Source organism: Ostrinia furnacalis, unplaced genomic scaffold, assembly GCF_004193835.3.
Source record: "Ostrinia furnacalis isolate ACB-3 unplaced genomic scaffold, ASM419383v2 OfSCF3631, whole genome shotgun sequence".
NCBI classification, from domain to species: domain Eukaryota; kingdom Metazoa; phylum Arthropoda; class Insecta; order Lepidoptera; family Crambidae; genus Ostrinia; species Ostrinia furnacalis.
Genome location: NW_021133870.1, coordinates 211,961 through 235,192, shown reverse-complemented (window position 1 = coordinate 235,192; position 23,232 = coordinate 211,961). Strand labels below are relative to the sequence as shown.

The following is a 23,232-nucleotide window of genomic DNA, read 5'->3' as shown; positions in this document are numbered from 1 at the left end:
CTATAATCCGAACCTCTTCAAGGCGAGAGTGAACAGGAATTTACTGTGAGTTATACCTACCATCTTGAACTGCATATCACTTCATCAAGTGTGGTTGCGGTCAAATACCTGTTTTGTTCTGCAAAACAAAAAAATATAGTTACTTCCCTTCTAATTAAAACGATTGAATAAATTCAAAGCGGCAACCCTACAGCAATAAGAGGTATCTACGCACTAGGTCCGAGTTTCTACATATGCTCAAGGCAATTTGTATTAATAGCGCGCGGCGACTCTCATTTCAACTTGAGATCTATAAGTGAGCGTACGGATAACTAATTATTAATAATTGTCATAAGTAACAATAATAATATTACAATGGAATCCCTGAAAGACACCAAAATTATCAAGTTCCACCCAGATACGCTGGAGGCCATCAGAAAACTATATGGCCTGGATCAACCGGGAGCTATAAATGATGCAATAGATATCCTCCAGGAGTGGACGAAGAAGCAGGATCACTTCATGAAGAAGGATTTCAGTGAGTTCACTAAACTTACAGCACACTTATGCCCGTTTTCACCATCAACCCCTATTTTTTAAGTGACCCCTATGGTAACAAATAACAGGAATTTTGATTTCATAATATCATTTAAAAATTAGGGATTAATTGATGGTGAAAACGGTGAAAATGGTACTTATTTATTTAAAACTATTATAATACTAAATATTACGTATACAAATTACATAAGATGAACTTAATGCCATTCAGAATTTTTCTGTTATTATATTTTTATTATACTAAAAAAAGAGTTTATTGAATTGTTGCTATTTTTAGTCGAGTGTTTTTTTGTATTAACAAAAAAAACTCTCCATTTTTGGGGTAACCTGAATCATACCCCAAAACCTTACACCAACCTTATACCCCAAAGTCCTCCTATGGGCTTCTTTGACAGTTTCTCAGCAGAGCACATTATTTTCAATTAGTAGCTTCATCATGATCTGTGGAAAAGGGGTTGATTTTCCGAGATACAGGTATTTTATACCTAGTTCAGAAATCAGAGTTCTGTTAAAGTTTTGTATTATGTGATAATTTATAAAGAAATTATTATTATTGCTAATATTATAAATGCGAAAGTAACTCTGTCTGTCTCTCTGTCTTGCTTTCACGCCTAAACCACTGAACCGATTTTGATGAAATTTAGCATGGAGATGGTTTGAGTTCCGAGAAAGGACATAGAATAGTTTTTATTCCGGTTTTTGAAAAAAGGACGAGCGCGATAAAGTTTTTCTGTGACAGACAAAATTCCACGCAGGCGAAAAGCTAGCATTGTATAAATCAAGAGGTCAAGCTCAACTTCGACATCTAATGTGGTTTACTTGTCACTATTCTGCAACAAAAATATTTAATCTGAAAGTGTATGAAATAGACTACATTTTCCCAGAATCACTCTCTAAGGCACCATATTATTTTAACTTTGACAAACGTCAAAAATCTGTCAATCTCTATACAAAAAACATCGGTTATCGTTATAGTTACGGTCAAAGTTAGGTGGTGCAACTCACCCTTATACTCTATTACTATGTTGAAGCCTAAGCATGCTTGTAATTACCTGACAATTAACTATAGCGGTTTTCCTCAACTTGGCTTTAAACATTGAAGAGTAACTTAGATATTTAATTAAGGTAAACAAGTTTATGTACTTTTAAATTGCTGACCTGTAATTGTAGTTACATGACATGCATTATGCATTTAACTAGCTTTAGGTAATACTATAATAGACTAGGTTTTGCATAAAACATAAAAACTTTAATAGAATAAAATAACTGCATTAAAATCCGTGGCATAGTTTAAAAGACCTAAGTGCACAGGCAGCAGGAGTGACTTTGTAGGTACTATTTAAAGATGAGAATAACTCTATCTGTCTGTCTTAACAATTCTGTTTACGCTGTAACCTGAATTCAGATGTTATAGTAGGAGTTCGAGTTCCAGGATAAAATACAGGTAAACATTTTAGGATAATTTCCATAGTCTTTTTTTGACAGACCGGAATTTACGTGGATAGTACCACACTGGTACCACAGACGAAAAGCAAGTGTATTTCATAGGATTTAGGTTATTTTTTGTATTACAGGTCGAGAATTTCTGGAAAGGCTTCTGATTAGGTCAAAAGGTTCAGTAGAGCGGTCAAAACAGACTCTGGATAAGTTGTGCACTGCCAAAACATTGATGTCAAAATTCTTTGCAAACTGCAACGTGAAGGAACTAACACACTTAGAAATCGTGTAAGTAGTAAATTACTACATTCAGTGCTAGATTAAACTAAAAATATAATTCAAGATTTCTCTAAATTTTCATCATTATCTCAGTCAGAACGTTCACTACTGAACATAGGCCTCCCCTAATGCATATTTTGCTAAAATTCAAATTTAATGTTCATAGTAGTAGAAATTCGTTTTTTTTACGTCGGGAAATGCTTTGATGCATCCACTGATTGATGGGGACGGCCAGTGGGTTATGTGGGACTCTCCCCGCCTACCCACTAAAGGCGGGGTCTACCCACTAAAACGCGACGGTTTCCACCAGAGCCCAAAGAAACGGAGCCGCGAGTTTATTGTCCTAGTTGGACATTCGTCCGCAGCTCCACCTCAGTAGTAGAAATCCGTAGGAGAACCAAGATTAACTAAACAAATGCCGAAAATTGCCAAGCTTAAGTAGTAATATTCAGGGCACATAGCCCGTAGAACTGATGGCCGTTGGAGCAGAAAAGTTCTTGAGTACGTAGCGTAGGCAGGCCATCCACTCGTTGGACCGACGATCTGGTGAAGGTCGCGGGAGATGCCTGGATGCGAGCGGCGCAGGACCGGACCGGTCTTTGTGGAAATCCTTGGGGGAGGCCTTTGTCCAGCAGTGGACGTTTTTCGGCTGAAACGAACGAACGAAAGGAGTAAATTAAAATATGACCCCAGCGGGATTTGAACCAATAACCGTATCTGGCGTTTCAGTAAGCTTGTAGCCTAGGCCAGTGGCCTAATTCACGTATTTTGACAGTCAAGATCTCGTTGACGTTCAGAAGTCGTCCCATTGAAAAACAGTTCTAAATCCGTAATCACAAGCTAAGGGTCATTATCGATAGAATGATTACTCGATAGGATCGCAACTCAGCCATTTGTTGACATTGAAATTTTGTTACGTCGTCTTAATGTAAAACAGTGTTAAATCCGTATTCACAAGGGTTATTTTGATAGAACGATTACTCGATAGGATCGCAACTCAGTGTTTTGTATCGTAGTCGTTGAAGTTTTGTTACGTGAATAAGGCTACAGCGCCTACTTAGCATGCGCAAGCGGCTATTTATAACGACAACGTTTGCTCTAGAAATAACAAAAACTTTATTACAATGATTACAAATTATTATTACTCATCCTTTTCAATGTATTTGTTCCTTGTTATTTCCTGTTTTTTTCTGTCAATTATGTTCAATTTGCAATGTTTATTCAATAGCTAATGATTACTCATAAATCCTTTACGATAATTAGTGTCTTGTCTTGATCAATTAAATCCATGAACGTGTCGAGCAAACGCAAGCTTAGTAGCTCAGATTAAGCCATTAAAAGCAAATTAAGTTCGAATTTTTTGGTTATAAGGCGCACATTTATTATTATTTTTAAAGTTTTCTACGAGTAGGTATTGTACATGGAGTCCATAGAAAGTAATAAATCTAAACTAATATTATAAATGCAAAAGTAACTTTCTGTCTTGCTTTCACGTCTAAACCACTGAACCGATTTTGCTGAAATTTGGCATAGAGATAGTTTGAGTCCCGGGAAAGGACATAGGATAGTTTTTGTCCCGGTTTTTGAAACAGGGACGCGCGCAATAAAGTTTTTCTGTGACAGACAAAATTCCACGCCAGGATTTTAATAAATGTAACAAAAAAATTTACAATATTTGTAATTAAAATCAAAAAAATGTTGACTATAATTTATGATGTAACTTCTTCACCCCCTTTCCGGGGTTGCACTTTATCCAAGACCAGAATGTATTCTAATATACAGTAGGTACCTATTATTTAAAGAAATTTCTTGACCTCATGTCGATAGGTACGTATTATTGCGTTGTAAATAAATTTTTACGCGCCTATTATGTAAATAGGGAGTTAGACATGACAGAAAATAAACAATGATTTAATTTTGTGACAAAAACATATGAAATCACAATACTTCTTGAATAATATTATGTAGGGTAAGTGCGCTAGTTTTCGTCCAATTATCGGAGTTGCCAAGTTTGTGATGCGAAATGAATATCTTCAAATACCCTTACTCATATGTATCATATGTCATTTTAGTCCTTATATAGTCTACTTTACGTTAATATTATATGACAATAAGTAAATACCACGGGTTTTTTTATAAAAAATATTTTATGCAAAAGAGGCGATTTCACTAGTTTTCGTCCAAAAAAATCAGTTTTCGACCTAGTGTACGCTAGTTTTCGACCACTGTGTAGAAAAAAGGGTGCAGTTGAATTATTAACTTAACCCATTACTTCCCAAGCATCGAAATCTTTGAAATTTTTTGATCAAATCTTGAAACTAAGTTCATAATAGGCTAAGAAAAAATAATAAAAACAAAAAAATAAAAAAAATAGTACCTTTAATGCTGAGTCAGCCTGTCCTATAAATATGACAGTGGGGACATGTGATCAGAAATAATAAAAGATAACAATTGTAAGAAAATTAGCTGTATTTGAAAATTTGTCCGTAAACAGCTTTAAACATAAAGTTTTAGGAACTTATTTTGTATGGTAAGGTATAAAACAATCACTGCAGAGTGTTTTTTTCACATTTAGCGCAAAAAATAAGAGTTTTTTTTACAATCTTCTCCCTGGCAATGCCTCTATTTGTCCCTCTTCGTCATATAGTCGTTAATATTGATCATATTGTCAAACCTCACAGGTTGTAAATGGCGTTCATATGTACCTGGTGCAGGTTTTCTTGCCTTGCCTCCCTTGCATTTTTTTATCCAAGAAAAAACCCTACGCTTGAAATCTTTCTAGATCTCTCATGTCTCATCTTTATTTACCTCATTGTAAATAATAAATAATCCATGCATTCACTAGGGACATGTCTAAAACACGAATGACTAAGGCCAATACCATTTTTTGCCTCTGAAGCTGAAGATAATCTATTGATTACAGAATTGGACGAAAGTCAACGATAGAAATATTTGAAGTTTTGTGAACTTTTTGTTCACTAATCCCCGCTAGTATTAGTCCACTTAATTATCTAAGATTTCTATACAAAAACTTTAATAAACCCTTAAAATAGTGTTTATTATGCTAATAATTAGACATACGTGCCAAAAACATTACGTAAAGTAGCTAAAACAGTAATTAAACATACCATGAAAGTTCCCTACCGGCACGTTTTTTTTTCGAACTTGACGACGTTTTCCATTCACCTGTGTGCAGCAGCAACTTCTGTAGATTTTTTGGAGTTATTACTTGTCAAATTAAATTTTCATGCAGGCAGAACTGTTACTTAGATATTATAGATTGTAACAAGTCCAAACTTGCACAGAAAGTTAGGTTTGTATTCTAATTTTCCGTATTTGTTTGTGGCAAGTCGGTCAAATGGACGAAAACAGGAGCTGGACGGAAAACCGGCGTAATTACCCTACGTAAAGTACGTACCTAGTTGCGTTGTAGTTTCGCAGAGTATAGTTAGGTAGGTACCTATCTTCTCCTTTTTTCGTTGAACCACTGCCACTTATAGTTTGAAGTCATCCGTCCATCGAGCCAGAGGAGAACTATTTTATTATATTAATTTGAAGTTAAAGTTGAGCCAAATCACACGCTGTGTTGCGGTGCGACGTGGAAGCGGTGTTGCTGCGTCATCTTACATATAATATCTATGACGGGCACACGAGCAGTGCAGCGGTGCAGTGTTGTATGTATAGATCGTTTCATCCACGAAGACGCGCCCCACCATTCTGCCGCTAATGTTTGAGTGTTATAGGTACACGCTAAATCATCCATGAGTGCACATGCCAGCGTTGCCAGTTTTTTTTTCGCCAAGTCGGGACTTTGGTACTTTTTGAGTGAAAATAGCGGGATTCTTCCGTCAGAAGCGGGACATAGTAAAAAAACGTATAATAATCAAAGGTTTTCAAATATTTATCTTTTTATTTGACTTAAAATCACGTTTACGTGACAATAGATAGCAAAAGTAGCTCTAGAAAATGTATTTTAACAATAAAAATAATATTTTAAATCAGATTTTGTACGTGCGCCACGTACGGTCGAGTTCTCTCCGAAAAGCGGGACCGAGCCTGTCCCGCGCGGGACATTTAAATTTGATTTAAAAATCGGGACGTCCCGCCAAAATCGGGACGTCTGGCAACGCTGGCACATGCACACTACAATAATGACGCTCAGATTGCTCGGATCAAACTCCCCGCACCCCGCGCTTCCCTCGACCAAAAATTGGTGGGGCGCGTCTTCATGGATGAACCGATCTATACGGCGAAAATCGCCCTTCTGACCCGTGGAACTCCAAAGTGGTGCACCTAGGTGTTCCATGGTTAACTTCTTGTGCCTCTGGTTTACCTAGGTGTTTGCTTTGGCTCTAAGCTCGCACTAAGCGTTTCGATGACTCTTTTATAATGCGAACAGCTAGGGACTGGAATTCGTTGCCTGCTGCTGTCTTTCCCGAAAACTATAATCCGGGCCTTTTCAAGGCGAGAGTGAATAGGCATTTACAGGGCAGATATGTACCATCCTAGACCGCATTCCACTTAACATCAGGTGCGATTGTGGTCAAATACCTGCCTTGTTATGCATAAAAAAAAAAAATAGAGAGGGCAATGGAGACCTAAATCGCCCGTTGATGACGATGAATATATTAATGGTAAAATTATTTTAATTTCAGCGAGGATGTCATCCTTCCGAGGCTCACCAGTGACTATTACAGGGTGTATCTACTGAGAAACGTTGGTCAAGAATTCGAGTACGAATTTTACACGAATTATTTTAGGAGACTGGTTTATGTAAGTTTTTAATTTCTTTATACATAGTTTCATTGTTAGTTAATCCTTCATTCAGAAATTGAAATTGGGTAGAACTAAAGTGTTTTTTTTCTCAAATAAAAACAAAGTAAGTAACCTTCTGGAGCTCTTTTAGAGTTTAGATTAAGTAGTTTAATCGTCTCTAAACGATAGTTTCATTTTGACTCTCTCACAGTTAAGGTTATATAGCACACTTATCAACTCGGAAATGGATCAACACCGTATCGCCTTTCGCTGCGCGGTCAACCAAATCGAGACGTTTACGTTACGAATACGGAGTTTCATTCAAAGAATACTGACCGCCTCGACTTGATACGGTTACGATCCATTTCCGGTTTGATAAGTGTGCTTTATCCATTATTTGGATATGGATACTAATACAAATTTATTGTTGTCCACAGCTATTAGAATATGAATACATAAATGATTACGTTGCCGGAGTAGTGGCCATATTTGACTTCAGACAAATGAATTTGGGAGCACACTTGAGGAAACTCAGTTTTGTTGATCTGCAGCAGTTCCTTACAATGGCTATGGTAAGTAATATTCCATCATCATCATCATAACTTCAGCCATAGGACGTCCACTGCTGAAGTTAGGCCTTACCCAATGATTTCCACAATGGCCGGTTGGTGGCGGCCTGCATCCAGCGCCTTCCCGCTACCTTTGTGAGGTCGTCGGTCCACCTTGTGGGCGGACGCTCTACGCTGCGCTTTCCGGTACGTGGCCTACACTCCAGAATCTTTCTGCTTCATCGGCCGTCAGTTCGGCGTACTATATGCCCTATACATAATAATAGGCTATTTACTGATTCGATTTTCTCAAACAAAAATAATAACATTTTTTACCTTAGCCTACCTACCTTCTATTTCCATTATCATTCCATAAAGTTCAAATCTGAGGAAATTAAGAAACATCCTAAGTAGATATAAACTTTATCAACTTTTATATAAGTTAATTAAAATGAAAAAGAAAGTTTTTTCTTATTTTTATTCTACTCTTTTTTTCCAACATCAATATGTCTACTTTTAAGTAGTGAGGGGAAACCTGTTCATCATCATCATCATTTCAGCCATAGGACGTCCACTGCTGAACACGGCACGGTTATATAACTTCCACATGGCACGGTTGGTAGCGGCCTGCCTGCATCCAGCGGCTTCCTGCTACTTTTACCAGGTCGTCGGTCCACCTTGTGGGCGGACGTCTCACGCTGCGTTTCCGTTACGTTTTACGGATTAGCAAGCTGAAGTGGCAATGGGCGGGGCACAGAGTATGCAGAACTGACGGCCGATGGAGCAGCAAGGTTTTGAAATGTCGAAATACTTAAGAATAATCTGATTTACTATTGAATAATTAAACAGGAATGCTACGGCTTCAGGATTAAAGGCATCCACTTCATATCCACGTCAAAACTGGTAGAAGCACTGGTCGCCATGTTCAAACAGATCCTCAGTGGTAAAGTGGCCAGTCGTATCTATGTTCATAACTCGTTAGAATCGTTACATGAACATGTGGAGAAAGCCGTGTTGCCGAAAGACTATGGAGGAGATGAGATGACGTTGACAGAAATTCACCGTAAGTTTTTTTCTATTTGTCCTTCTAACTTACACTTACATGAGTTGTACAATGTACAACAAAACTTTTGCCTGGATGCGGGCGGCGCAGGACCGATATTTGTGGAAAACCTTGGGGGAGGTCTTTGTCCAGCAGTGGAAGTCTTTCGGTTGAAACGAACGGAGAAACGAGCGAAACCATTTTTCAAAAGTTTTGATAGACATAAACTACCGTTATGTATACGTACACACACAAGTAAAGCTCACTCGCCTTCGTGAGTTATAAGAACATACTGATTCGCTTGCATTTCTAATGCTTGGATTTCAGACAGTTTGTCCGTGTGTGAAACAGACAGAACTGTAGGTATTTTAACTGTAGGACTTTTTCTTTGAGTATTTACACAAATCTGATAATAGAGAATTTTCATAGAATGAGGCGTTGATTTATTCTTGAAACTTACTTACTCTTTGGCAGAACCTTCAAACTATATTTTTTCAGAATTAAAACTGGACACACTAACCACTGAAGAGTTCATGGACTACATGAAGATGATGAATGCTGCTGGCACCAACGAGGCGTACAGACAGGCTGACAAGTACAATGAGCAAGTCATGGGGATGCCTGGATCTTTTAGAACTTTAAGGGTAGATTAGTGTAAGCTAAAAGGCCGGATATATCAAACCGGAAAGGGATCGTAACCGTATCAATGGTATCAACGCGAGGCGGTCAGTATTCTTTTTATTAAACTCTATACCTACTTCAAAGCACACTCGCCTCGCGAAAGGCGATGACAGCTCGCTAAAGGCTTGATCCCTTTCAGAGTTGATATGTCTGCTATGACCATAAAGTTTCTGGCTCATAGCCGGCGTGTTAGTAGCGTTACTTATGTCGACGACTTGTACTTTCTATGACAATTGACAGTATGTCAAAAGTCGGGGAGTGTGTAGACTGCACGTTCCGTGTTATCTTCATCATCATCATTTCAGCCATGACGTCTACTGCTGAATATAAGTCTCCTCTAATGATTTCCAGTTTGGCCGGTTGGCAGCGGCCTGCATCTAACGTCATTCTGCAACCTTTATGAGGGCATCTGTCCACCTTGTGGCTGAACCTCACAGTTCACACGCTGCGCTTGGCTTAATATAGATTTTTTTTATAATTAACATTTGTTGCATAGTATTATTTATTTTACAACTAACAACGCCGGCTGTGTTTCAGAGACTAAAAAGGCTCAAGAACTTAAAATTAATTTCAAGGCTGTGATTGGAGGAAAATTTTTTGGATCATGAAATGAATGCGTCCTCAAATATTTTTATTTATTTACAAGTATTTTCGTTTGATCACATAGTAGTTATTATTTTCTAGTATTATTTAAGTCGTAAGTAGTGTGTCCTATTTTGTGGCAAAGAAGTTGTAGAGTTTACTAATATAAAATAAATTGGAATGGAAAAAACATTATTTTGTTTTCAATAAATTATAAATAAGTAAGTAACCATGTTTTTATTCTTGGCGAAGCAGACGTATTAGACGTAGGACTTGACATCGGTGTAATAAAACAACTAGTTATTATTCTACAACTCATTTAATAACACATAGGGAATGAAAATCCTCAAAAGGCAATTCAATCAAAAGGTAATTAAATCCGCAAAAGGAAATTCAATCAAAAGGTAATTAAATTAATAAATGTAAAGTGTAGGTGATGGCCATGTTTTTCTTGTAGCCTAAGAATTCAATTGATTTGAATAATAAGTAGTTAATACTCTTTTGCCCGCGGCTTCACCCACGTATAATTTAGTGGCACAGATCAGCATAAATTATAGTCTATATGTTAATCTGGGTTACAAACAATAATACTGTAAAGTTTCAACAAAATCCGTTCAGTAGTTTTTGCGTGAAAGAGTAACAAACATCCAAACTTTCGGATTTACAGTCTAATTTTTTAGAAATCAGCAGAAATGTCATCAAACATGGCCAACTGACATAAAAATATTTTTAGTCTGTGAACTAGTGATGCGACAAAACCTCTCGTTAATCGCGAAGTGAAATTATTGTAGTACTTGCGTATCATCGCCGGGTGATCGTCAAAATAATAAAAATATGCAACAAAGTCGCAACATTGAATGTGAACTGATTATGAAATTTTCGAGAACAGGAAACAAACTGTATGCACAGATGTAATCAAAAAACACACTGTGGACAGTCAAACAATCAATGATATCTGTAAAGTTATTAAACTTCAAATAGTTGCAAAAAGTTCTGTTTGACAGTGTTGCTACTAGTGACATCTCGCTCGCTCAGTCCCTTGTTGCTCTATTCCGTTAGGAAGGTAATTAATAAGATGCTATCAATTAAAAGAAGATTTTTTTTCTTTTATTAATAAGCAATGGAAAAATACGTAAGCATAATAATTGCATAAAAAAGGAAAATTATTTCGTTTAAATAAAACCGACTAAAAATTAAACTGACTCCGAAAAAGTATACACTAAAAGTAGAAAAATAATTTTACGTTACCTCCAATATTGTCGAAGTTATCGCTGGAAAACTTAACAAAGTATCGTATACTTTTTATGTAAAATTAATCAGTAATCGGAATAAGTGAATACTTAAAGAAATATCGATTAAATTTACAGATTATTGTCTATGACTCACAGGTTACAGCACTGATGTGTCAGAGACAATATGGAGATAACACATGATTTTAAACGTCAAGTCAATTTGACAATCTCACAAATTTTCATCGTCCACGTATTTTGCTAAAATAATTTGTTTTAAAGATTGATTTCAAACTTGTATAAACGTGAAAATAAAGTTGGTTTCATGGGCTTGTTAAATAATGTGTATGATATTATGAACACGTAAGTGATTATGGTGTAATTGTGTATGAAAGTGTTTGTTTACATCTCTGCTGGATTCTAAAAAATCAAGGTATACTCGTATAATTATTATATAGTAGGTAGGATAGTAGGATAGGATAGTAGGATTATATCTAACAAACGACGCCTGCTTACATTTGGTTAGTGAAGTCACTCTCCAGTGATTACATTAGAAAAAGATATTATGTCACCACAACAATTTTGAATATCCTTAGTACCTACATTTTTTTAGAATCTCTTTGTAATTTAGGGTGATTTGTAATTTGGAGGCAATTCTTTATTTCTTCCAAGACAGTTTCAGCAGTAGTTTAGGTTTCAGCTTTTAATAAAATTAATACTCCTGACTGTTGGCGTTGTTTTTCTGTGAGTAAGTACCTATCTTACATTTCAAAATCTGGTCTTATTAGGTAGGTATAAGGTATATTTAAGATCATTTAGAAGGACGTGGTAGCTTTGCAAATTATACAGGATGAAATGCGTCTTTTAAAAAAAAAATACTCTACTCATGATGCCATAATACCTACATTCCCTTAATATGAGACAAATCCAATGAGTATTAATTTTGTCTTTATTTTTAATATTTATTTGTATAAGTTTGCTCTTAAAGAGTTAAATTTCACCCTGTCTAAGTAAAAACCAGTGCTAAATAGTAATTTTGACCCTGAGTATGTAATTATGCAACATACAATCTTTGATAACAATTTGTCATAAGAATAAGAAACAACATTTGCATTTATTATTACTTCCTATTTTTTTCCTTGCTCTTTTTAAAATCTTTGCAAATCTCGAAGCTTCGCGATAATCAATTCAATAAGTAAGTTATTTATAGTCATTTGACCTATAATTCAAAACGACTGCGGAAAAAATAGTAGAACAAGTTGTAAATAAACTAATTTACAATTAGAAATACAAACCTGTATTTCTGTAGGTATCCTATCGAACAGTTAACCCACTAACATCCTATCCTTCCTACTAATCCTACTAATATTATAAATGCGAAAGTTTGGATGTCTGGATGTTTGTTACTCTTTCACGCAAAAACTACTGAACGGATTTTGATGAAATTTTACAGTATTATTGTTTATAACTCAGAATAAGATATAGGCTATAATTTATGACGATTTGTGCCAAAATAAATTTAACGCGGGTGAAGAAGCGGGCAAAAGCTAGTATAGTATAAAACGAGTCAAAGACAGTAGTCAGAAATACAGGCTTATAAATAAATAATCTCCCACTTTTTTAACCAACACTTACTTTAATACTTACCTAATTAACTTAGGTACTTTAAAATGTTGGTAGGTAGTCTAAAGACTCGGAATCGGTATATTTTTTTATTTATTTTATCATTACCTACTACTGGCCCGAGTGAAAGACACAGCTAGGTCGAATTGTTAAGTTTTTGTGTAGTTTTTAATTACTTACTCGTACTTTTGTATTAAAAACTTCTATTCATCACTAGATAAACACAAAAAATATCTTTGTTCCCATATGCGTGGACAGTATTTTCAAAGTTCGTGCCTCCGTTAATTACGAGTTTTTTCTGTCATTAATTAATCGTTTGATGACGCAAATGTCAGTATTGTTGTTTAAAAAACAAAGATCGTCAATGGACATAGAATTACCACTATTAGCAATTTGGAATAGGCAAGATAGAACCTTCAACTATTACCCTTTTAGGCCCGTTTTGCACTAAAATGGAGAGAAGAGATGTGCGGTGAAGCTGGCAGGCTGTTTCCACCAGGGATGTTATGGTTATCCGTAACCGTAACCGAAACTTTCAGTAATCCGAAATAAAAAAATATCCGAAACCGTAACCGTAACCGATTCAAAAGTTTCGGATAGTTTCGGATGTAGGCAGCCTAAATTGTTTTTTGTATAGCATTATAAAGGTAAATCAGGATGTTAAGTATAAAGTAAAGGCATACTTAACAGCTTGATTTACCTTTACAATGCCTTCTAGTATCATTTTTGTTTTTTTAATACTTTTTATTCGATGTTAAGTGTGCGGCCATGAATGACACGTATTGGACAACTATTGAAAATTGCATTCTAAAGCACAGATATCCGTAACCGTAACCGAAACTTTCGGATAACTGAAATAAAAAAATATCCGTAACCGTAACCGAAACCATTATTCCTTATTAATTATTAATTATTCCTATATCCGTAACCGTATCCATAACCGAAACTACATATCCATAACATCCCTTAATCATCCATTAAAAAAAAAAAAATATTTTCCACCAAAGCGGAGAGACGACTAGCGGAGAAATGAGACGAGAGGAGATGAGAACCGCTTTGGTTGAAACCACGGCGAGCCTTAAGCTAAGCGTCCACTTGTCGGTATCGTATGCATCACACATCCCATACGATCCGTTGCGTGCGATGCGTCCGTTGCGTACGATACCGACAAGTGGACGCTTAGCTTTAAACATACATTTGTGTCAATGAAAACAGACTTTTTGATATTTAATTTATTTCTATTCATCGTTTAAATCGTCTGACTTGACGAAATTGCCTTCTTGATTTATTACGTTTTATTCTTAATTAATTTAGTATGAAAGAAAAAAGTTAATTAAATTAATTTGAATTAAAATGTAAAAACAAAGATGAAATCTTCAAAACATTTCACAAAAACGATTTAATATTTAAATGTTATAAAGTTGTTTTTCGTCAAATAAAAAGGTTTGGTGGCTGGTGCCTTAAAATGTGATGTCTAGAAGTGCAATAAGGCTTAGCACAGACGTTTGGAAGGAAAAATAAAAAAAGGAAAATCAGACCTCCCCAACTCATCTAGCACAGCTGCAGCTTAGAGAGTATACCAAATCCTCCATTTGCTTCTGTTAAATTGAGAGTTAACTCTAGCAGTGGAGACTAATTGACCTGACGATAATGACAGTAGCATAACATTTCACGAACGTGTAGCATCAATAAATGGTTGGTGTATTTCCTCTGTCTCCCACCATTTTGTCCCCACTCTCAGTCTCTCTTTAGAGAGTTTCCAGCGACTTGCCCATTTTTAGCTTGGTCCATGGGCCAAGTCGCTGGATTGAATTTTTAAAAATGTTTTTCTTCCGGTAACTGGGCCCACTCTAAGATTCTAGAGAAGATTTTTGTTGATTTGGTGTTTAATTTATTAATGTTATACATAATTTATTAATATTATGTCCACCAATGGTGGGGACAGTGGGAATACGTCAATAATTTTATGTCGGTACCGGTCGCGTGCAGCGAGCCTTAGCTTCTTAATTACTTAGAGGTCACAGATTATGTTTTTGGCAGTACATAATAGCGGGTTGGTCGGCCTAATGAATATTATTTTAGTGAGTGTTGCATGCAACGGACGTGAATAGTGATTTTGGAAAATCATTTTAAGGTGAGTAAAAATTATTTGTTTTTTGTTTTTTTTTTTTCAAAGCTATTCACTACATTTACAACAACTTAAATAAAAGTTTTACTAAAATAGAATGTCACACAGTATGAAGTTCGCCTTTTGTACAATCAATTTGTACTGTGTTAATACAGTATAATATGTATAAATAAATAAATGTTTTTTTACTCGCGAATAACTATTTTATGTACGGGTCTGTTCTGAGTAACGTAAAAAGTAGGTGTTAACTCGTACCTACTTATTGCAAAGCTAGTGGAGTAAAAATATTATTGTTACTTAATCAGAGTTAAAATTTTCATTAAAGTGCTCATAATGCTCTGTACACTGTTAATACTTGTAAGTGGCGTAATTAAATATAATGCAAAGTAAAGGCTTATAGCCGTTAATTTCATTCATTAAATTCTTTCATTCATTAAATTCTTTTAAATTAAACTATAAAAAGTATCTTTTAAACTTGCAAAAACGTACATAATTAACAATAGTAGTACTTGCCTATCAGTCTTAAATGCAATAGACACCACCTATCCCTCCATGTCATAATATAGTATAAACTTATTTCACCCGTGCATGAGTTGCTTGTTCTTGGTTGTCATCTGTCTACTATTTTATAGAGCTTAGATATAGAGTTTGAACTGTATAAAAATATGTTCAAGTTTCACGTAAATAATGTTGATTGGTGGTTCTGGGCGGGCTGCGCCCTTCTGCTAAACTGGCATCCGCAGAATACCAGTGGTCGTGACGTGCTCTCTGCCGTCACGGCTTATACTGAGCAGATGCCATTTTGGAGCGTGTACTCTGTCTTTAGTGTTTAAGTTATTTATTTGTAACGCTTTTAATACTCGCATCAAATAAATACTTTCTTTCTTTCTTTCAATTTTACGAATAAAATTGTTCATTTATTCCGAGATAAAAAATAAATTAACTATCGATGGCTCTTAATACAGAATTTATAAAGGATACCTACGTTATGTTACCAATTAAGGAAAAATGCGAATCACATTCGCAACGTGAATTTAACGTTAAAACGTAACGTTTTTCGTAAAATTGAATAATCATTTTTATTGAGAAAAAAATTGAATCGGCTTTCGTTATGCATGTAAGCTGAGAGGCAAGAGAATCGAGTTGAAATAATCGTATAGCTTCAAGTAAAATCGATGTTCCTCTTATTGAAACTATCGAATGGCGTATACCGATAGTCGATAGTATGACTATAATGATCTCGCAAGTGAGCCGTCATTTTCCGCAATTTTTGACCGACTTCATCTATGTTAACTCCGGCTACCCCGTATGGATACCGAAAAGAATGACTTTTTGCCTACTTTGATTTTCTTATTGACTTTTCACCGATTTTACCTATTTTTCAAAACATTCCTTGCTTTGATTTTCAACTTTAATTCCCTCTTACAGATGCATAGCTCAGACAGCCAGCATCCCTTTTTTCCATACACCGAAGAAGAAAAGCAAGAAATAAGGAAGGAGCTTGGTCTGAAAGAGACAGGCATACAAGAAGACATCGACGCCATTTTGGAGTGGTTCAGAAAACAACCACATCTGGTTGATGCTGGAATTAGTAAGTGGATTTTTTTAAGTCAGTATTTTAATACGTGTCGCCTATGTGACTTTGTGATGCATTTGCAAGTTGTATGCAACTGGTATACAAGTGTACCCGTTACTGGCATGTGTATCACTATAAATACCTTTTAATTGCCACAGAACAACTCATCACAAAAAAGCATGAGTAAATACGTCACACTTTATATTACGTCACTTGATAAAGATAAAATGCGTCCCTAATCACGTTTAGGGCAAACTTTTACTGTTAGAAACATAGGCTGAGTTGCACCACCTAACTTTATCGGTAACTATAACGATGCATTCACGATGCGATAAAAGCACCGGTTGCTTTTTGTATGGAGATTGACAGATTTTTGACGTTTGTTAAAGTTAAAAAGTTTAAAAAGGCCAGTTTTTTGATCCATAGTAAAACTAACGAATTGTTTTGAATGTCTGAGCATTGTTCTGGCTCTCGCACTAGCTTAGCACCTGATTACATACCACCTTCTTGTTAAACATTTAAGTGAAAGCACAATTACCTGCAGGCGTCAGAGAGCATCTTGTCTGACAAATGTATGCCTTTACATACACGGGTCGACAGGCATTAAGCTTGCTATCATAGCTTTGGGACAAAACGTGTTTACGTTAATTGAAGGCAATGTTAACTGGAACACGTATTTGAAGCAATTAGAAATCCTAAGTTTCAATGAGTAAGACCTTACAAAACTTGTATATGTATCTGACAGATAAGTACAAGTATAGCTTAAACGGGACTTTATTAGCAACTTAAGACACAGACCTCAAGATTCAATAATTGGCTGGTAGTTTCCTGCCTGCATCCAGCGCCTTCCTGTTACCTTTATAAGGTCGTCGGTCCACCTTATGGGTGGACGTTCCCACGCTGCTTTCAATCAGCAAACATACATTTTATGATAAAGCTTAAATCAGAACTCAAGCATCGCTTCATAACTAATGATACGGAACATATTTCATTGTTTTTTTTCCACAGATCGAGCTGTAATTGAAAGAACATTGATCACAGCTAAAGGGTCTCTAGATAAGACCAAACAGAGACTAGATGCTTTATACAAATACAGAGGATTGGCTCCAGAACTGATTCAAAACAGAGAAAAAGATCTGTCGGATCAACATGGAGAACTGTGGTCTTTTTAGTAAGTTTTTTGTATGAGTTACATTTTTGTTTTAGTAAAAGCAACTTTATTTGTGTTATCAAAGAATCAAGTAACATTTTCGTCATTTTCTTCATTTCATGCCAAAAGTTGAGCTTTAGATCTCCGCAAGATACAAGCATTTGAGTGCATGAACTTAGTTTTTTAAAGGGTGCCCTTTTGCTCAACAGTGGCATCCGCAGAATATCTGTGGTCTCGACACGCTCTCTGCCGTCATGGCTTAAACCGAGCAGATGCTATTTTGGTACTTGTACCCTGTTGTTTAGTTTAGTTGTTATTTTATTTCGTACTTGGATTGAATATATACTTTTTATTCTTATCCTTTAATTTTTGCTTAGTTTGGAAGTAGATGTCCAAGTTGTAAAAGATTAAATTCTTACTTTACCCATTCCAAAATAAAATAGGTCATTGGTAATATCCTAAAACCCACATCAAGTGTTATTTTATCTGAATTCCAGTCGCCAAGCTGCCATGCCAAAGCTGTATAAAGGTCAAAGGGTATCCATATTAAAGATTGTAGATCCAGACCCGAATAATTTCTTCATTGACATCCTGTTTAGAAATACTTTTATGGTAAGTGATGACAGATGACTAAGCAGGCAATATAATATTATGTAGGTATGTGCCGTTAAAACGAAGTCTGCAAGAGTAGCAACAATAGGCTGGGTTGCACCATCTTACTTTAACTTTCAAACTCCATACAAAAACACCGGTCATGGTTATAGTTACGGTTAAAGTAAGGTGCAACTCAGCCTAAGGATCAAACTGACGTTTTCCATCTGAACATTCCTATGTTCTTCCTATGTCCTATCTTTCATAAACAAAAATCATTTGTGATTTAGATGTAGGTACGTGGGTAGCTAAACTAGCCATCAAATCTATCATCTATGCAAAGTTATTACTAGTTTATGTGTCCCATCTGGGAATCAAAGCCAATTTATCTGGATTTATACATAATAGTCAAACTCTTTAACAGCTATGCCAGGCGTACCCCCAGTATTTGTAGCTCAAATTCTGTTGAATCATCAAAGAGCTTTGTAATCAAACTGCACTCGTTAATAACTAGTGTCCGACCGAATATGGATTTTCAGCCGAAAACGGAAACGAAAACGAAGCTTCGGCTGCAGTCTCATTTTCGGCCGAAAACGAAAACGAAAACGAAAATGACCTTCAACTCTCAAATTTCAATCTGTAATTATGTAAAAACTTTGAAAACCGTTAATGTTTTGACCAAAAACATAATGACGTTTGACAGTTGATTTTGATAAGGATTGAGTAAAGAAAACCGGCATTAAAACACAAAAAAAATAATTATGNTATTGGACACGTATATTTTTATTTGTCAATCTAACAAATAATTACATAGTTATGGTGCGTTGAAGTTGCGCACGACGTCACAACGTGCGGCATTTTTAAGCAAGCGTTGACGTCACGGGCCTCTTCTTATGAACTTTGGGGCGCTTTATCTCTTTAAATTTTCATTAGTTTGAAAAAGTGAAAAATACGTGTAGAGTATTTTTTGATAAGTTAACTGACGGACTAATTAAAACTCTTGCTTTTTGACCCAGGCAACATCCCCATTAGCGCCCGTATTCACAAACATTACTATGAGGTCTCACAGTGCGCGTGGACCCACAGGGTGACACACGATGACACGAACTAAACACAGAGCTTTATTCAATTACATCTGCGTACGATTTGCTGCTTCACTTAAGCAAGCATCATTTGTGAATACGGGCGTGTCGGGCGTAAGAAACTTAATTTATTGTTGCAGAGCTCATAGTTACGGATCTATGTATGTTAATATTTTCTTCTTCTTTTGATCTATAATTTAATTTTATAGGCTTTTTTTTGTAAACTCTTTCTGAAAAAGTGAAATATTTACAATACTTAATTCACACAGTTTAAATGTAACTAGTAGGTATAGACGTTAATGATCCCTATCTTAATACAGCTCCTATTATTAAATGTATTTTTTTCGTGAAGATACCATGACCATTGTTAAAGACACAATAAAGTTATTTATTATATTATTAATTAGGTACCTTGTATTCTAGGAAGGTCTTGGTCTCCGTGTATCAGCAATCCACGTTCTCAACTGCCCAAGATACGGCCAAACGGTACTAAACGTCATGAAACAGTTCTTCAAGCCAAAGATCCTGGATCGCACCATATTCCACGGTAGCTTAGATGAGTTGTATGAGTATATTCCAAAGAGGCATCTACCAAAGGATTATGGAGGGGAAGAACCGTCTTTGGATGAATTAAAAGGTTTGAAAATGAATTTTCATCATAATAAATTGTCATTCGTTTTTTAGTCGCCAGAACCTTGCTGCCCCATCGGCCCTCAGTTCTGCGTACGATGTGCCCTGCCCATTGTCACTTCAGCTTGCTAATCCGTCGGGCTATGTTAGCGACTTTGGTTCGTTTACGGATCTCCTCATTTCTGATTCGATCGTATTTAAATCGATTTAGGTATATAATATTATTGAGATGGAAATGTCTTCCGAAATTAGTTCCTATGGAAATAAACAGTCACACACCGGATCTAATAGCCAAAATTAACATAAAAAACTTATAAATACTCGACACAAGTGAATGACCTTTTAGTAATAAATAAATAATAAACAAATTAGCTATGCACGAGTTAATAATGTTTTTTATAGAATTAAAAACAAATTTTACTTCTATTTTAAAAGGCCACGATGTGACCTCAAAGTATGCAAATTGTGGTTTCGCGAGATTTTAAAAAACTTAATTGTATGCTAAGTTTTATTCGTTTTAGTGCAGTAATCATGCAATTTGGTTGTTTTTTTGTCAAGCTCATTAAGTTTCTTGAGATTACCATAAGTTGATTTATTGATTGACCAAAATTATAATGTTGAATTCATTGATCAATATATGCATTTATATGGCAAGATATCGAGTTAAAATAAAGCTTTTTGTCGTTACGCTTTAAATTCTCATAAAATACAACTATTTTATTTTAAGTTTGTGTATTTTTGTTCCAGAAAAATACGAAAAAGAGTGCAGATCGGAGAAGGCGAAGAAATTCTTGATAGATAGTAGCAAGATGGTTTCTAATGAATCGAAAAGGTCCGGCACGTACATTTATGACGAATGTTTGACTGGCTCATTCAAGAAATTAGATTTTGATTAATATTTATGTCTTTATGACACACGCCCGTATTCACAAACGATGCTTGCTTAAGTGAAGTAGCAAATCGAACGCACAGTGTTGAATAGAGCTCTGTGATTGGTTTGTGTGTCACCCTGTGCGTCCACGCGCACTGTGAGACCTCATAGAAATGTTTGTGAATACGGGCGTCAATCTGATATGCTTCAGTTTGTATCAAGTTGTGAGCTTTGTGTCAATAGGAACTTAAGATTGGTTTAAGTGTATTTATTTGAAAAGTTTCAAAACAAACAGTGATTAGTATCGTAAGTTAGACTCTCGCATATTGCTGTATTCTTTTATTAAAAACATTTGTAAGAAGTGATTACTAATTTTAAAAACTGTCCACCTATTTTATAAATTAGGTTTTTAAAGAAGTAAATGTCAACTTTTAGGCTGGGTTGCACCATCTTACTTTAACTTTGTCAAACATAAAAAATCTCTCCATACAAAAAGCATCGGTTATCGTAATAGTTACCGTCAAAGTAAGGTGGTGCAACCCAGCCTTAGAGATCAACTCATCTCACTCATCCCACCAAGTCGAGCAAAAAAGCGGCACGGCCGTACCATCCTTTTCTCGAAGCAATTCAGGCCATTTTCGACCGCCTGTAACTTCGTTGTGGATAAAACTAGAAGGCTGAATTTTCATTAGCTATGCAGGCATTGTAAAGACACGGTATATTTCAAATTTCATTCAATTTGAACCAGTAGTTTAAGAATTATAACGGGTCAAAGTTTCTTAATTTTGTCACTCACTGACTGACTGACTGACTGACTCACCGATCAACAAAATTCTAAGGCACTTCTAGCAGACCTAGAAGCTTCAAATGGCAATGCCAGATTTTGTATGGAAGGTGGCGTCTTTGTTTTTTCGCGCGGCCATCGACCAAACTTTGTTTTTTGATTACAAAATAGTGTAATAAACCAAACTTACTATGGCATGTATACCTCTAAACTCAGTCTGAACTGAGTTACGAGCATTAGAAGTTTAATGTTTTTCATACTAGATTTGCTTTTTGCGCGCAAGTTTTGTAAGAAATTGCAACAAAATATTGCGCTATTTTTTTATTGCGCTGATTCTGCTGCATACTGATGTCTGGAGCCTTTAATGGATGGTATTGTTTGTTTACACATACAATGTCATTATTTTGTTGCAATTTCTTACAAAACTTGCGCGCAAACAGCAAATCTAGTATGAAAATCATCAAACTTCTGATGCTCGTAACTCAGTTCAGACTGAGTTTAGAGGTATACATATCATAGTAAGTTTGGTTTATTACACTATTTTGTAATCAAAAAACAAGGTTTGGTCGATGGCCGCGCGAAAAAAAAAAGACGCCAATTTCCGGCATTGTCTTTTGGAATATAAGTAGTGTTTGGTGTATGAATCAAGGTAAAACTAAAATATTTGGGGGCACGGTAGTGCAACCGCCAAGTCGAGTAAAATGTTTCAATTTCGGTCCAGTTTTCTAGATACATAACTGCTGTCTACAAAATACAAAAAGAAATGAGATCCCATCAAAAACAATACTTGTCAAAAAAACCAAGTCTCGCAATTCAGTTGTTCTACGGTAAAAAGTTGTGAGATCCATGTGATACCAAGTCCAGGCCAGGAAATCTTTAACGTTTTACATAAATATATTGACTTGGCCATCGCATGAAAACACGTGTAAATTAAATTATTTAGTGCGACGGCCAAGTCAATAATTTATGTAAAACGTTAAAGATTTCCTGGCCTAGACTTGGTATTACATGGATCTCACAACTTTTTACCGTAGAACAACTGAGTTGCGAGACTTGGTTTTTTTGACAAGTATTGTTTTTGATGGGATTTAACATTTTATGAACACGTTTGATGTAATAGAGTTCATAACTCGTTCTGTGTTAACGTATTCTGATTGTATAAAACATTTAAAATTCAGTAACATATTGCTTCTCAGCAAATTAAGAAGAAAATGTATTCGAAGGCAGTGAAAGAAAACAGACTAAGTAAGGTTTTGCAATAAATAATGTTTATTTTTCGCCTCGACGTTGATGTAGAGACACTCGGTGAGACGAAGTGCCCTTGTAGTCACGGAACATTGGGGACATTTTCAAGAAAATGATATTCAGAACCGAGAAATTGGAGATAAAGGTGAAATACGAATTAATCCGGCATTAATTTAATCTTTTGGAATAATTTAACGTTATTTTAGGAAATCTTAATTAAAGACTTGTCAGAGTTTGCCACGAGGCATTAACTTCTACAGCTTTAGTTTGTGATTGAAAACTTTTTATTTAAGTTTCGGGTTTGATGCGCGAACACAAAATTAAATAATATTGTTTGTACATAAGCCTGGATTTTTCCTAAAAACAATATTCATGTAGGTAATATTATTCGCGTTGTCTCGTCCCCAAAGTAGGTAAAAGGTCCCCAAAGTTTTCAAGCTATATTTAGCTAAGAATTAGGTA

The 23,232-nt window shown here is 35.7% G+C and overlaps 2 protein-coding genes across 2 annotated transcripts; both read left to right on the top strand.

Annotated features, from left to right (window-relative positions):
- Positions 1-294: 294 nt before the first annotated feature.
- Positions 295-9,808, top strand: LOC114358033 (uncharacterized). The gene is made up of 6 exons (XM_028311894.1): positions 295-517; positions 2,112-2,262; positions 6,909-7,026; positions 7,446-7,580; positions 8,406-8,619; positions 9,097-9,808. Exons 1-6 carry the CDS (start codon positions 355-357, stop codon positions 9,249-9,251), a joined length of 936 nt encoding a protein of 311 aa, XP_028167695.1. The 5' UTR covers positions 295-354; the 3' UTR covers positions 9,252-9,808.
- A 4,970-nt stretch (positions 9,809-14,778) lies between these two features.
- On the top strand, positions 14,779-20,813 carry LOC114358028 (uncharacterized). The gene is made up of 6 exons (XM_028311888.1): positions 14,779-14,847; positions 16,270-16,432; positions 17,426-17,588; positions 18,065-18,179; positions 19,664-19,877; positions 20,618-20,813. The coding sequence occupies exons 2-6, from the start codon at positions 16,270-16,272 to the stop codon at positions 20,764-20,766; spliced, it is 804 nt and encodes a 267-aa protein (XP_028167689.1). The 5' UTR covers positions 14,779-14,847; the 3' UTR covers positions 20,767-20,813.
- The last annotated feature ends 2,419 nt before the right edge of the window (positions 20,814-23,232 follow it).